General features: G+C 53.3%; 1 protein-coding gene across 1 annotated transcript in view; it reads right to left on the reverse strand.

Moving 5' to 3' along the window:
• Positions 1-1,414: 1,414 nt before the first annotated feature.
• The window catches only part of LOC102456031 (cysteine and histidine-rich domain-containing protein 1), a 37,186-nt gene continuing 25,776 nt past the window's right edge, over positions 1,415-12,824 (reverse strand). The window contains exons 11-12 of the mRNA XM_075917999.1: positions 10,053-10,115; positions 1,415-1,474 (exon numbers count right to left, since the gene is read on the reverse strand). Coding sequence (XP_075774114.1) covers positions 1,430-1,474; positions 10,053-10,115 — 108 coding nt within the window. The 3' untranslated portion in view covers positions 1,415-1,429. The remainder of the gene's footprint in view (positions 1,475-10,052; positions 10,116-12,824) is intronic.

Below are 12,824 nucleotides of genomic sequence, written 5' to 3' on the forward strand. Positions count from 1 at the left end.
AAAAGGCTTCTTCCTCGTGGAGTGAGGATTACCAGTTGCGCAAAAAGCCCTTTGTTCTTTCGGTTTACTGTCGAAAAAATGCGCTTGCGGTGTGGACGTAACTCAAGTTTTGTCAGAAAAATGTCCGTTTTTTTTACAAAACTCTAGTATAGACGTAGCCAGAATTATTCTGGGGCAGTTCCATAGCTGTGTGCGCAGGAGATCAGGCAAGACTATTACAGGGATCCCTTCTGCACCTGGAATCCATGAATATTGAACACACATTGATTGCTTGTGCCCAGCTTGCACAGTGTCTGTGAGCCCCCCCTTTCATTATTGACCTGTACCCCCAACTTGTGGGTCATCTGCAAACTTTATCAATGATGGCTTTGCTATCTGCCATGTCATTAATAAATATATTAAATTGTGTAGGGCCAACCACTGACCTTTACAGGAGCCCACTGGAAACAAACCTGACGACTCCCCATTTATAATTTAATTCTGAGACCTATCAATCAGCCATCTTTTAGTCCGCTTAATGGGTGCCATCTTCCTATCATTCCAATTGTTCAATCAAAAGGTCAGGTGGTATATTATTACCTTTATTAAACTTGGAATCTTATTGAAGAAATATCTAATTAGTTTTGACAGGATTTATCTTCATAAACCCACATTGATTAGCATTAATTATACTGCTCTCCTTTATTTTTTTATTAATAAAGTCCTCTATCAGCTGCTGCCTTATCTTTTCTGGGATCAGTGTCAAGCTGACAGCCCATGATTACCCATGTTCTGTGGTTCGCCCTTTGGGCTACTGGCACAACATTGTGGTTTGGAATGTCCCTGGTGCTTCGGGACTTAATGACAATGAACATTAACAGTCCAGCAATCTCCTCGGCCAGCTTTTGTAAAAGACCTGGATGCTGATTTAAAAGTGGCAAACTTCAGTCACTCTTATGTCACTTCCTACCACGTGTACAGGAACCATCCCAATGTGGACAATGCCAGGGAGCCAGGTGAGCTGGACTCTCCGCAGGAGAGGCAATGTCTCTAGCAGCTTGACATTCAGACTCCAGGGAATTCAAACTTCTCATCTGGAGATGGTTCTGGGGACCCACATGCTCCTCTTTGAAAGACAGAGTCGTCAATAAATGTCATTTGCTTACTGCTCCTTCCTCCCCCTCCTCATCTTCCTCCTCTGACCAGCTCAAGCTGTCATCTGACTCCTCCCATTGTGCTCCTTGGAAGTCTTCAGTGTCCTCAGGACCCTTGGTGGTCTGCTCGTGTCTGGGCTGAGAGCTGCTCTGGGGATGCTCCAGTTTGGCCCACGTCATGGGGCTGGCTTTTCTCAGGGTGATCTCCACCTTTGTGGGCACCATGTTTACAAAGCTCTCCTGTACATCAATGACCTACAGAGAGAATGGAGCAGGCAGGTCAGAGTAAGTGTTCATCAGACATTTAGTATTTGCCATTGAGTGTGGAGCCCCAGCCATGCCTGAGAGAAGCAAGAAGACAGTGTAAGACATGGCAGGGCACGATAAAACCCAAGTCAGTTCGTGCCCCTAAGTCATTAACACCAGGATTCCTCCAAGATTTTCTGATGCTTCATTGTGGGGGACTGACCTCGTGAGCCTTGACTCATACACACGGGACAGGACGGCAGGTTACCAAGGGAGAGGGAAAGAAAAGCACAAGCAGCAAGTGGGATAAATGACCCGCGACACTTGAGCCTCTGCCTCAGCCAAGCCACATTTTTCTCAGTTGCTAGAAAGGAGGGATCACGGGTAAAGTCAGGGAGGGCAGTGACTGCATTGGTGTGATGAGCCCAACAAACTGGATTTCATTTACAGGCCTGGGGGCCATGAGAGAGACAGGAATCCCCCTTGGGAGCCCAAGGACGTAGCACACAGCTAAGGAGAGACATGCACAACGAGAGGAACGACAGAAACCGGCCAAAAAGCTCCAGGAGGGGTAGGAATGTTCCAAGGGAGGGAGTGTATTGCTTCTCCCTCTACCGATGGAGGATGTAGTGGGGCGGCAAGCAAGGAGCAAGAGCCAGACGTTAAAGAATGTTAGTAAACTCGGGGGGCTGGGCATGAAGAGCAGGAACTAGTGGGAGCTAGGGACAGGACTGGGGACCAATGCGTGTAGGGGGAGACAGGCTGGATGAAGAATGGGAGGGAATACTGGAATTGACTAGGGGGTAGGGAGAAGAGAAAGAGAGAACGTGGCTACTGAAATCAGATGAGGCACCTGGACTGGGAGGAAATGGGACTGGCAGGGCAAGGAGCTGGAAGGGGGATATACAGAGGGCCTTGCAGACGGGCAGTAAACTGTCATCTTCAACCCAAGGTGTAATGTCTCCAGATCACAGACCCATCTGCTGGCAACCAGTAAGTCCTTATTCAGCAGAATGCCCTCCCATTTCCACTCTGCCCGCTGGCCCAGCACAGGGTTAAAGTGAAGACAGCCTTAATGATTCCTCTCTGAGGCCTGGTCTACATGATGTGGGACAGTCGAAATGAGATACACAGCTCCAGACACGTAAATTACGTAGCTGGAGTCAACGTACCTTACATCACGTTTCCGCACCATCCACACTGCGGCAGGTCGATGGGAGCAAACACTCCCGTCGGCTTCCACTACTCCTTGTGAGGAGCAGGAGTACCAGTGCAGACGGGGGGCGCCCCATGAGTTTGATCTAGTGGATCTATACTAAACCTGCTCAATCAAACCCCAGCATCATCAATCTTCCGCATAGTGTAGACGTGCCCTGACAGAGAGAAAAGCAATGAGGGGTGTAGGGAAAAGAGGGTACCCTGGCAAGGGGGCACACTGAATCCCTAAGACAGGTAAGGGGGGCACCCAGAGTTCTTGGCATTGGGGGAGAATGGGAGACTATGCCATGGGGGAAAGAAAAGCTGGGGGATGTAGAGTTTCTGATACAAGCCAAAAGAGGAGGGAGACAGTCCTTGGCATGTGGTGAAGGGGCAAATGGGAGACACACAAAGCCCCAGATGTGAGAGAGGGTGCACTGCAGGGAGCCCTTGAGACACCGGAGGATGGAAGGCGGCCCACAGAAAACTTGGTGTCAGAAATGGAGGAATGCACAGAGCTCCTGATCTGTAGATTGTGATCATGCTCAGGCTACAGATACTGTCGTGTGTGTGGCTGTAAGCCGGTTAGGCCTTCTGGAGGGGTTCCTCTGCCTCTGGGTCAGAGGGCGGCCACCCCCCCCCCACAGTGACCCTCTAGCAAACTAGGTCAAAACAATGTAAGCGCAATGTTAAGACAGTAACGTAAAGCATTCAAAAGTTCAGAAATGCTAGAAATAAGTGCACCCTTAATGCCCCCCCCCTTGTGTGGAGACACCAGTCTCTAATTACCTGACCAGAGTGACCTAGACAGATTAGAGGATTGGGCCACAAGAAATCTGATGAGGTTCAACAAGGACAAGTGCAGAGTCCTGCACCTGGGATGGAAGAATCCCAAGCATTGGTACAGCCTGGGGACCGACTGGCTAAGTCACAGTTCTGCAGACAAGGCCCTGGGGGTTACAGCGGATGAGAAGCTGGATATGAGTCAACAGGGCGCCCTGGAGCTGCTGTTCTAGAAGAAGAATAAAGCAGGCTGATGGCAGCTGATGCTCCATAGACCTGCAAGGATTAAAAAGGCTCCTGCAGGACTGAGTTAGCAGGGAGAAGACACCAGTAGGGTGAAGCAATCAGCTGAATCCCACAAAGCCTGAGAAAAATGGGGCCACCTGAGAAACTACTGGCTAAGGCCCTACAGCTGGCTACACTGCAGCCCAGCCCAAGGTGGAGACCTGGGGGTTCTGCCATAAGGAAAGCCAAGGGACTGTTTGGCTGCAGAAGAGGGTGAGAACGGTCTCCTGCTCTGGGCCATTGTGCTGACCAGGACTCTTCTAGGGACACTGAGCAGGATGGCCCAGGGCAAGTCACCCCTACAACAAGTGCCTAAGGCAGCCCCCAGGAAGGGGTGCATGAGTGTGCAAGCAGGTCTGAAGGAATGCTTCCCTTGCTGTAGGGGGAAGGGGGCAGAGACTCTGGGGGTGTCCGTGTAAATAGAGTTGCTCCTGTCTTGCTTTGATTTGCGAGCTATGCAGCTGATGGAATGGGGCTTTGCCCGTTGTAATCAAGCTGGCTGATGATGTGAATTGTGAACTACAGCCACAATGCTTGTGGGAACACAGAAAGGAGGGACTGGGCTTGGCCAGTTTTGAAGGAGGGAGAAAGTGTCAGTTTGAAGAACTCGGATGGGCAAGGGCCTCACAATTCTGGGAGGGTAAGGGGAGAGCAGGACTTCCAGCCAGCAGGCTCAATGTCCTCAAGGTTCTGCTGCAAGACTGGGCCAAGCGGTTTCTCCCACTGGCCCAAGAACAGCAGTGAATAAGCTTCTCTAGGAGACTCCTCTGTTATTCAAAGTAGCTCTGCTGGAGCTGAAGCCACATGTGGCAGGACTGCACTTCTGCCCAGAGCTAACATCACTAGGAGATGGCCCAGCGGGGCAGCTGGCAGGGAAGCGAACAAGCAGCCAGCGGGGCAGTAAGATGCTTCTTTCCCTCCCCTCCACCGAGTCTGGGAGGTGAACGCTGGGTCTGCCCTGACCACAGGCAGCACCTGCAAGTGAGGTGTAGGGAAGGGCTGGGCATGGGAAGGGGACATTCTGGTTGCTGGACTTAAGAACCTGAGGGGAAAGGGGCCCTGCCCAGCCTGCTTGGGGTGGGACTTTGAACCCTGTCTGTGGTGTGCTCCCACATTAACACCAAATCCCTCCCCTCCCTTTATTGAAAGTTTCTTTGCGACCTGGAGACTCTGTGCATGAGTGGGAGGCCTTACCGCTCAATACAAGCCGGGTGGGGTGTGAATTTCCCAGGTTATTGGGTGGGGCTCAAGATGGTTCTAGGTTGGATGGACGGAGAGGAACCCCTAGATCAGTCATGGCCAACCTGCAGCTCACAAGCCGCATGTGGCTCTTCCCCCCCTTTCCTCCGGAAAGTGCAGCTCGTGAAGCTGCCCCCACCTTCCTGGGTGCAGCCATTCAAAATGGCTTCTTCAAGATGGCAGCAGCCTGATGTGGCCAAAAAGCCTTTAACTGCGTTTCTTAAAGGGGCAGTCCTTTTTTTTTTCTCTACCAAACATGGCTGAGGGCTTTTTTTTTCCCCTTCTCTACAACTCCCCCCCCTTCCCAGCTCTTTGCACTATATACACAACTATTTTGGCTCTTTGCCTGTTACGAGCTGGCCACCCCTTCCCTAGATACGGAACCCAGTCCTGGCTGCTGCTGGCGCTACCTGGCAGAAGGTCACATTCTAGTGCCAGCTTATGTCTGGCAATTGACTGAGAGAACCTCGAAACGGGTAGCCAGAATGGGCAGGGCTGGTAGCCCTAGCCTCTGTCAGGGGCTGGAAATGGATGACACGTGAAGATTCCTTGTTCTGTTCCCTCCCTCTGGGGCACCCGGCATTGGCCACTGTGGGCAGAAAGGACACTGGGCTGGATGGGCCTTTGGTCTGACCCTGCCAGGCCATTCTTAACCTGATGTGGGGGCACAGAGTATACTGGCAGGGTCACAGAGGGGATGCTGGAGAGGCTCAGCCCTTGATAAAGTGATGACCCTTTGCCTTATGACAGGGCTACTCAACACGCAGCCCGTTTGTCTGCGGCCCATAGTGCAGTTTGGGTTTACGCAGGGCTCAACACATGGCCTGCGGGTGGGATCCTTTAAACATGGCCTCCACTGGGAACACGCTCCACAATGGCGAGGCATCTCCCAGGTGGGGTGAGCACTTAGAATCATTGAATACTAGGACTGGAAGGGCCCTTTAGAGGTCATCAAGTCCAGTCCCCTGCGCCCATGGCAGGACCAAGTACTGTCTAGACCATCCCTGATAGACATTTACCTAATCTACTCTTAAATATCTCCACAGATGAGGATTCCACAACCTCCCTGGGCAATTTATTCCAGTGTTTGACTACCCTGACAGGTAGGAAGTTTTTCCTAATGTCCAACCTAAACCTCCCTTGCTGCAGTTTAAGCCCATTGCTTCTTGTTCTATCCTCAGAGGCCAAGATGAACAAGTTTTCTCCCTCCTCCTTGTGACACCCTTTTAGATGCCTGAAAACGGCTCTCATGTCCCCCCTCAATCTTCTCTTTTCCACACTAAACAAACCCAATTCTTTCAGCCTTCCTTCATAGGTCATGTTCTCTAGACCTTTAATCATTCTTGGTGCTCTTCTCTGGACCCTCTCCAGTTTCTCCTCAGTGAAATGCGGTGCCCAGAACTGGGCCTAACCAGTGCAGAGTAGAGCGGAAGAATGACTTCTCGTGTCTTGCTCACAACACATCTGTTAATGCATCCCAGAATCATATTTGCTTTTTTTGCAACAGCATCACACTGCTGACTCATATTCAGCTTGTGGTCCACTATGACCCGTAGATCTCTTTCTGCTGTACTCCTTGCTAGTCACTTCCCATTCTATATGTATGAAACTGATTATTCCTTCCTAAGTGGAGCACTTTGCATTTGTCTTTATTAAACTTCATCCTGTTTACCTCAGACCGTTTCTCCAGTTTGTCCAGGTCATTTTGGATTATGACCCTTCCTCCAGATTAGTCACAACCCCTCCCAGCTTGGGATCATCTGCAAACTGAATAAGTGTACTCTCTATGCCAGTATCTAAATCGTTGATGACGACATTGAACAGAGCCGGTCCCAAAACAGACCCTGGCGGAACCCCACTTGTTCTACCCTTCCAGCAGGATTGTGAACCGTTAATAACTACTCTCTGAGTATGGTTACCCAGCCAGTTATGCACCCACTTGAAGATGCAAGCGGGTGGGCTGTCTGGAACAGATGGGTACAGGGTGTCAGCGTTTCTAGCCCCCAGAGAGGAGGTGCCAGGAGTGCCTGGGCATTGTGGGACGTGCTTTGTATTCATGCTCATCAGTGTGAAAGAAGCCAGCTGCATGTATATTTGCATGTACATGCAACCGCACTTAAGTTGTGGCCCTCGGCGTGTGCTGTGAGTATCATTGTGGCTCCCGGGGCTGCCAAAGTTGAGTAGCCCTGACTTATGAGAAGGTCCAAAGTAAGACTGCGATGCCAGCCCAGGCCAGTCACTAGAGGCTCTGAGAGTCCATGTTTGTACTTGGGCTGCTTCCCCAAGAGCACGAAGCACTCTGCTAAAGAGCCCGGGGCATGGTGACAGGGCTAGAAAATGCACCCGAGTGTGAGCTCAGCTTGGAGAGCTGCACAAAGAGAAGGTTGAGGGTGACAGTGCAGAAGCAGCGACATGGGGAACCAATCTTTGTTAGTGGCTCTCTGTCTAGGAGAGAAAGTTGAACACAAGCCCATGGCTGGAGGCTGAAGCGAGACCCGGGGAGACTAAAAGTAAGATATGAATGTTTAACAGTAAAACATCTAACTGTTGTGACAAGCAGAGGTGAAATTACGCAGGTACACCCGGTGCGCCACTCCGGCAAGAGCTGGCTGAACTGTGGCAAAAGCCAGCAGGGAGCTAGTGAAAGAGCTGGCAGGTACCCGGGCTGCAATAGGACAGCACCTGAAGACATGTGAAGTGACTTTCACTGCTGGCACCAGGTGAAATGGTGGATTTCATGAGCGATTTTCCATCCCAGGCAATGTTAGAAACACCTAAAAGTTCTGCTCTAGGAATTACCTTGTGGCAGTTTCCAGGCCTGCATTACACAGGCGGCTTACTACATAATCAAAGTCAGTGATGATACATGGGGGGCACCCAGGGGCAGACTGGCAATCAAAATAGGCCCGGGAAATGGGTTGAGAACGGCCCACTTTTTCAAAGAATTTTTTTTAAATTTACTCTTTGACCTTCATTAGCCACACCCCTGACCCCCATTAGCCACACACCCTGACCCCCTTAGCCACACTCCCTGACCCCCACTAGCCACACACCCTGACCCCCACTAGCAACACACCCTGACCCCCACTAGCAACACACCCCTGACCCCCATTAGCCACACCCCTGACCCCCACTAGCCAGGCCTCTGGAGGTAACACTCTCGGGGCAAGAGGGGAACATGACCAGAAGTAAAAGGCGTGGCGACCCCTCTCTAAGGACTTTTCCCACCATCCTCCTACCAACAGAAGGGGGCCCCCACCAAACCCCCCTCATGCAACTATCCTGCAATTGCATTACCCCAATGTGTGTGACATTACCTCGGGGGGAGGGGCTGGGGGAAGTGTCCCTCTAAGAGTTTCCTCCCATGAGCAGAATGAATTTTGTGCTGTGCACCAGTGCTGAGTTCATGTGGCTTGTCTGGATGTGCCACTGTGGCACCTCTACCCTTTCCCTCTGCTGCCATGTCTCTCCCCCTTGCTCCATCAGCTCCCCTGGTGCCTGCTGCCCCCCAACCCCTCACCCTCCTCTGCTGTCCTGACTCCTGCCCTTCTCACTGCCCTCAGCCCTCCTGCAACCTGCCCCCCTCCACCAGTCCTTCTCCCCCCTGTGCCCACTCCTCCAGTAGCCCCACTCTGATCATATGAGCTACCATCCCTCCTCATCTCCTCTTCTAACACCTCCCTCTACATACCTGCCTCTCTCCTCTGGTGCTGGTCCCTCCCCTGCAGGTGTCTGCCCTTCTGCTTCACCTCCACAATCCCCTGGCGCCTCCCCCTTCCCTCACTGCCCCTGCCCCTTTGCTCTTTTTCCCTGATGTCCACCCCCTCACCACCCTCTGCCCCCTGTTCCCCTCATGCCCCTGTGCCCTCACACATGCCTTGCTCCATCTCTGCCCTTCTCATGCCCACCGCTTCTTTCAAGCCTTCTCCCAGCACCTCCCCCCCAGCCTCCAGTGCCCTTCCCCCTCCTCTCCCAGCATCACCCTGTCCCCCTCCCACTGACACCTCCTCTCCTGCCCGTTTCCTCATTGTCTCCACTTGGCCCCCTGGCATCTGTCTCTCCTCCACCCTGTCTATTGGTGCCTTCCCCTTTCTTCTCCTGTGCTGCCCCCTTCCCTCAGGACAAGCCCCCTCCTCTCCCACCCCTTTCCCCTATTTTCCCCCTCCCCCCACCTTCTGCCTTCCAGTTTGTGGCGCTGGAGTCTGTGATCGGGCCCCAGAAGTCCCCGCAGCCCTGGCCCCAGCTGCTTCCGGGGCCCCAGACCACTTGCTGGGCCTGGAGCTGGGTCGCGCAGTGCATGGGCCATGACGTCACGCCACATCCGGGCGTCTCCCCTCTCAGCTGTTGCACGGTGTTTGAGCACGCCGAGCATGCACTTCCTCAGCCCCACCGTGCCCCGTACATGGCCGCGCCGGGGGATTGAAAGTGCAGGGCTGTGGCGCCCCATCACAATCCCCCTTCTCCTCCAGCAGCCGCCAGCCGGCCCTTCCGAGGATGGCCACCGGGAAATTCCCAGTATCCCGCTGGGCCAGTCCGCCCCGGGGGCACCAGCCATGTGACTGCCCCTCATGTGACTCCTCCCTTGTGCCACCCCTAGCCTGGGGAAGGGCTGCCCTGAGGAGGGTTCCACCCCTAGCCTGGGGAAGGGCTGCCCTGAGGAGGGTTCGGGTCTCAGGATAATTCCCACCTCAGCCGGCCCTGCCACTTCCTGCCTGTGCCCCCCCCTTTCCATTCCCACTCTTGTTCCTGCTCCACCCTTTTCTCCAAGTCCCCATCCTATCTGCCTCCTGCCCCACCCCCACTCCATCCCTTCCCCAAGCCATGTGGCCTGGGGGGCTAGCAGGGCAGGAGGAGTTGCTGCCCCCTGCACTCAGCAGTGGCTATAGGAAGCAGAGTGATGTGGTCCCAACCCACTGTTCTGCTGGCTCCCAGCTGCATTGCTTCACTGCCTGCCCCACCCAGCTCCCAGTGCCAGGCCCCCTGCTAGTCACCAGCCTCTCCCCCCAGGGCTGGGGGCTTGTGACCCTTTGTTCCTCCCACACACACACGTGGCCTCTGATCGTGATGACTCCTCTGACACTGGAATCTGTGAACCTACATCTTGGCACCTGGGCCCAGCATCCAGCCCCTCTCCACCCCCAGCTTGCTGGAATAAGGCAGAAACCTTACCCCCCAGAGCTCCAGCTTGGCCTGGAAAAGCCTGTCACCGCCAAACGCGACGTGGGCGTCAATCTGAGAGAGAGAGAGAGAGGGGGGGGGTCTCTTAGCAAGGGCAGAGGGATCGATGCTGTCGGCAGAGCTGGGGAGCGAGCACAAAGCCACGCAGCCAAGGGCTGGTGTCACCACTCGGACCTGCCTTTGGTAATTGCACAGAAGCTGAGAAAGGGCCCCCGGGCAGGTCTGTTCCCCTGCACTGGGCAGCACTTTGCACTGAGACTAAACAGCCTGATACCATGATGTTTGCACCCCGCAGGCCAGTCCCCCGACCCCATTGCAGGCCTCTGTAGTAAGGATCTGAAAATCCAGCCCCTGCCTAGCCTGAAGCGCTCTGTGCAACGTCAGCCCTGCAGCATCTGAAGTGCACTGCGTGCTCTCCAGGAGGTGCGGCTGGGGCAGGATCCCAGGCAGATGCTGCATTACACAATCATGCATTAGCTTGTTATGTACAGATTGCAGCAGTGGGCTATGGAGCCTCATTAAGATCAGGGCTGGGAGCGCAGGAAAAGGAGTCTGACTTTGCGCAGAGAGCTTCAGGGGAAGCAGGAGGTGGATGATCTGACCCTTACTTCAGAGGCCTCAACGCCAAGTTATCAAAGATGTGTGTGGAGGAATTGTAATAAAACCAAATGTGACAAACCACCCAAAGGCAAAACCATCATGAGAGCTGAAGTGGAAGTTGAATGAAGAATTGTTTTCCTTGCCATGACGACACACTGCACATTAACTGTTCCCTGCACCTTTCCTGGCAGCCACAGTCTAAAGCAAGTGAGGTCAGAACCCTTCCAGAGTTGTTAGCAATGCCAAGGCACCCTGGTACCAGGTTTAGGCTGGGCCAGGCAGGCTGGGGGTTAAGGCTTCAGCTTCCCTGCTACTATGAGAGGGCTTCCAAACCAGAACCACTCGTGGGAATCAGCCGAGAGAGCGGAAGAGTTTCAGGACACAGAGGGTATGTCTAGACTGCAGCAGAGGGATGCAGATTAGGCTGGGTGAAACTGCTAATGAAGCGGGGATTTAAATATCCTGTGCTTCATTAGCATAAAAATGGCTGCCACTTTTTTCCGGCACAGAGCTTTGTCGGAGAAAAGCGTCAGTCTGGAGGCTGATCAATTGCTAAAGAAAGCCTTTTCCGATAGATCCTGTACACCTCATTTTACAAGGCATAAGGGATCTATCGGAAAAGGCTTTCTTTAGCGATAGATCAGCCTCCAGACTGACGCTTTTCTCCGACAAAGCTCCATGCTGGAAAAAAGCGGCAGCCATTTTTATGCTAATGAAGCGCGGGATATTTAAATCCCCGCTTCATTAGCAATTTCGCCTAATCTGCATCCCTCTGCCAGCAGTCTAGACATACCCAGAGATGCAGAGGAAGGAATATGACCGTGTGGGACAGAAGTCATTGAACTCCCCATGCAAAGGAGAGGGCCGCAGGTGGGGCCCACTGAGCATGCTGCTGTGGGGTTCCACTAAATGGGTCAAAACAGGCTCAGCATCACAATGTCATTAATGCTGGGGAGAGACTAATGCCCCAGGGCCACTAGCCGGAGGACAAGCCAGACCCCATCCAGGAGCTGAGCGAAAGCTGTGCTAGGCAAGCCATGCTGTTACACTGGGGCACCTCTGTCAATCTGTGCTAGGAGGAGCTGCAGAACTACTCTGAATCTAGGGCCCTACTCAATGAACATCGCCAGGGTTAGCTACAGATATAAAACTACCACATGAAAGGCGCCTCGTCTCTGCTCCAGGGATCTTCTAAGTCCACCCTGTGCCCTGTTCAATGACCCCTCTCTTCTCTGCCCAATCAACACATTCCAGGGGAGGAGCAACCTCAGCTAATTAGCATCAAGCAAGTAAAACACATGTTGACACATTTTGGCTACACAAATTTTCTTCCTTTTCTAGAATCTTTTAGCCCATTAAACCAACCCTGACTGCCCCAGCAGCCCTGAGCACACACTGTGACGCACAAGTCCCATTTGTAGCAGTCTGTTTGTCTTCAGCTCTTGCTAACTTTGGTGATCAATCGAATGTCACAGGCTGAGCTGGACTGTTGTGACCTTGGACTACTGAAAGTTCCTCTTTGCTAGGAACTGGCCGATGGGCTGGACCACCCTGTGAAGCACCTGGCACTGGTCATGTTGAACCAGTGAGTTAGATGGACCATTGCTCTGACCCAGCCTGGCATTCTGATGGCCACTTTGTCTCCTCTGTGCACAGCTCCATGCACACATTGCGAGGCAGTGACAGACCTTCACCGGGGCTGGAGCCCCCATAGCACTTGGGAGGGTCCTGACCCCATAGAACGGCTCCCCATGCAGAATTCCTGCAGAAAAGCAGAAGGAAGCTGCACCGGGGCAGGGGGGTGGGGAAATGACCATGGATGGAGTTGAGGGGCATTGGCCCCCAAACAGGGGTGAGGTATGGAGGGGGCCATATGGGGTTAGGTGCCCCTGCCCCTCACTTCTGCAAATGCAGAGCTGCCCAGTTGACATAGCCTTCTGGATCCTATTGCCAGTCATGCTCCCCTTATGCCCTCTGGGAGCATTTTGCACCCCAGTGGAGCTTGGCAAAGGGGGTGTGGGACAGAGGCAGTGGAGCAGGAAGGGGTGGAATCAGCAGGACAAGGGACATGTGGGAGTGAGGGGAGGAGGCAGAGAAGGGATGGGGACCGGGAAATGGCGGGAAGAAGTGGGCGCTGGGCATGTATAGAAAGTACGCTTATTA

Source organism: Pelodiscus sinensis, unplaced genomic scaffold (genome assembly GCF_049634645.1).
Source record: "Pelodiscus sinensis isolate JC-2024 unplaced genomic scaffold, ASM4963464v1 ctg60, whole genome shotgun sequence".
NCBI lineage: Eukaryota > Metazoa > Chordata > Testudines > Trionychidae > Pelodiscus > Pelodiscus sinensis.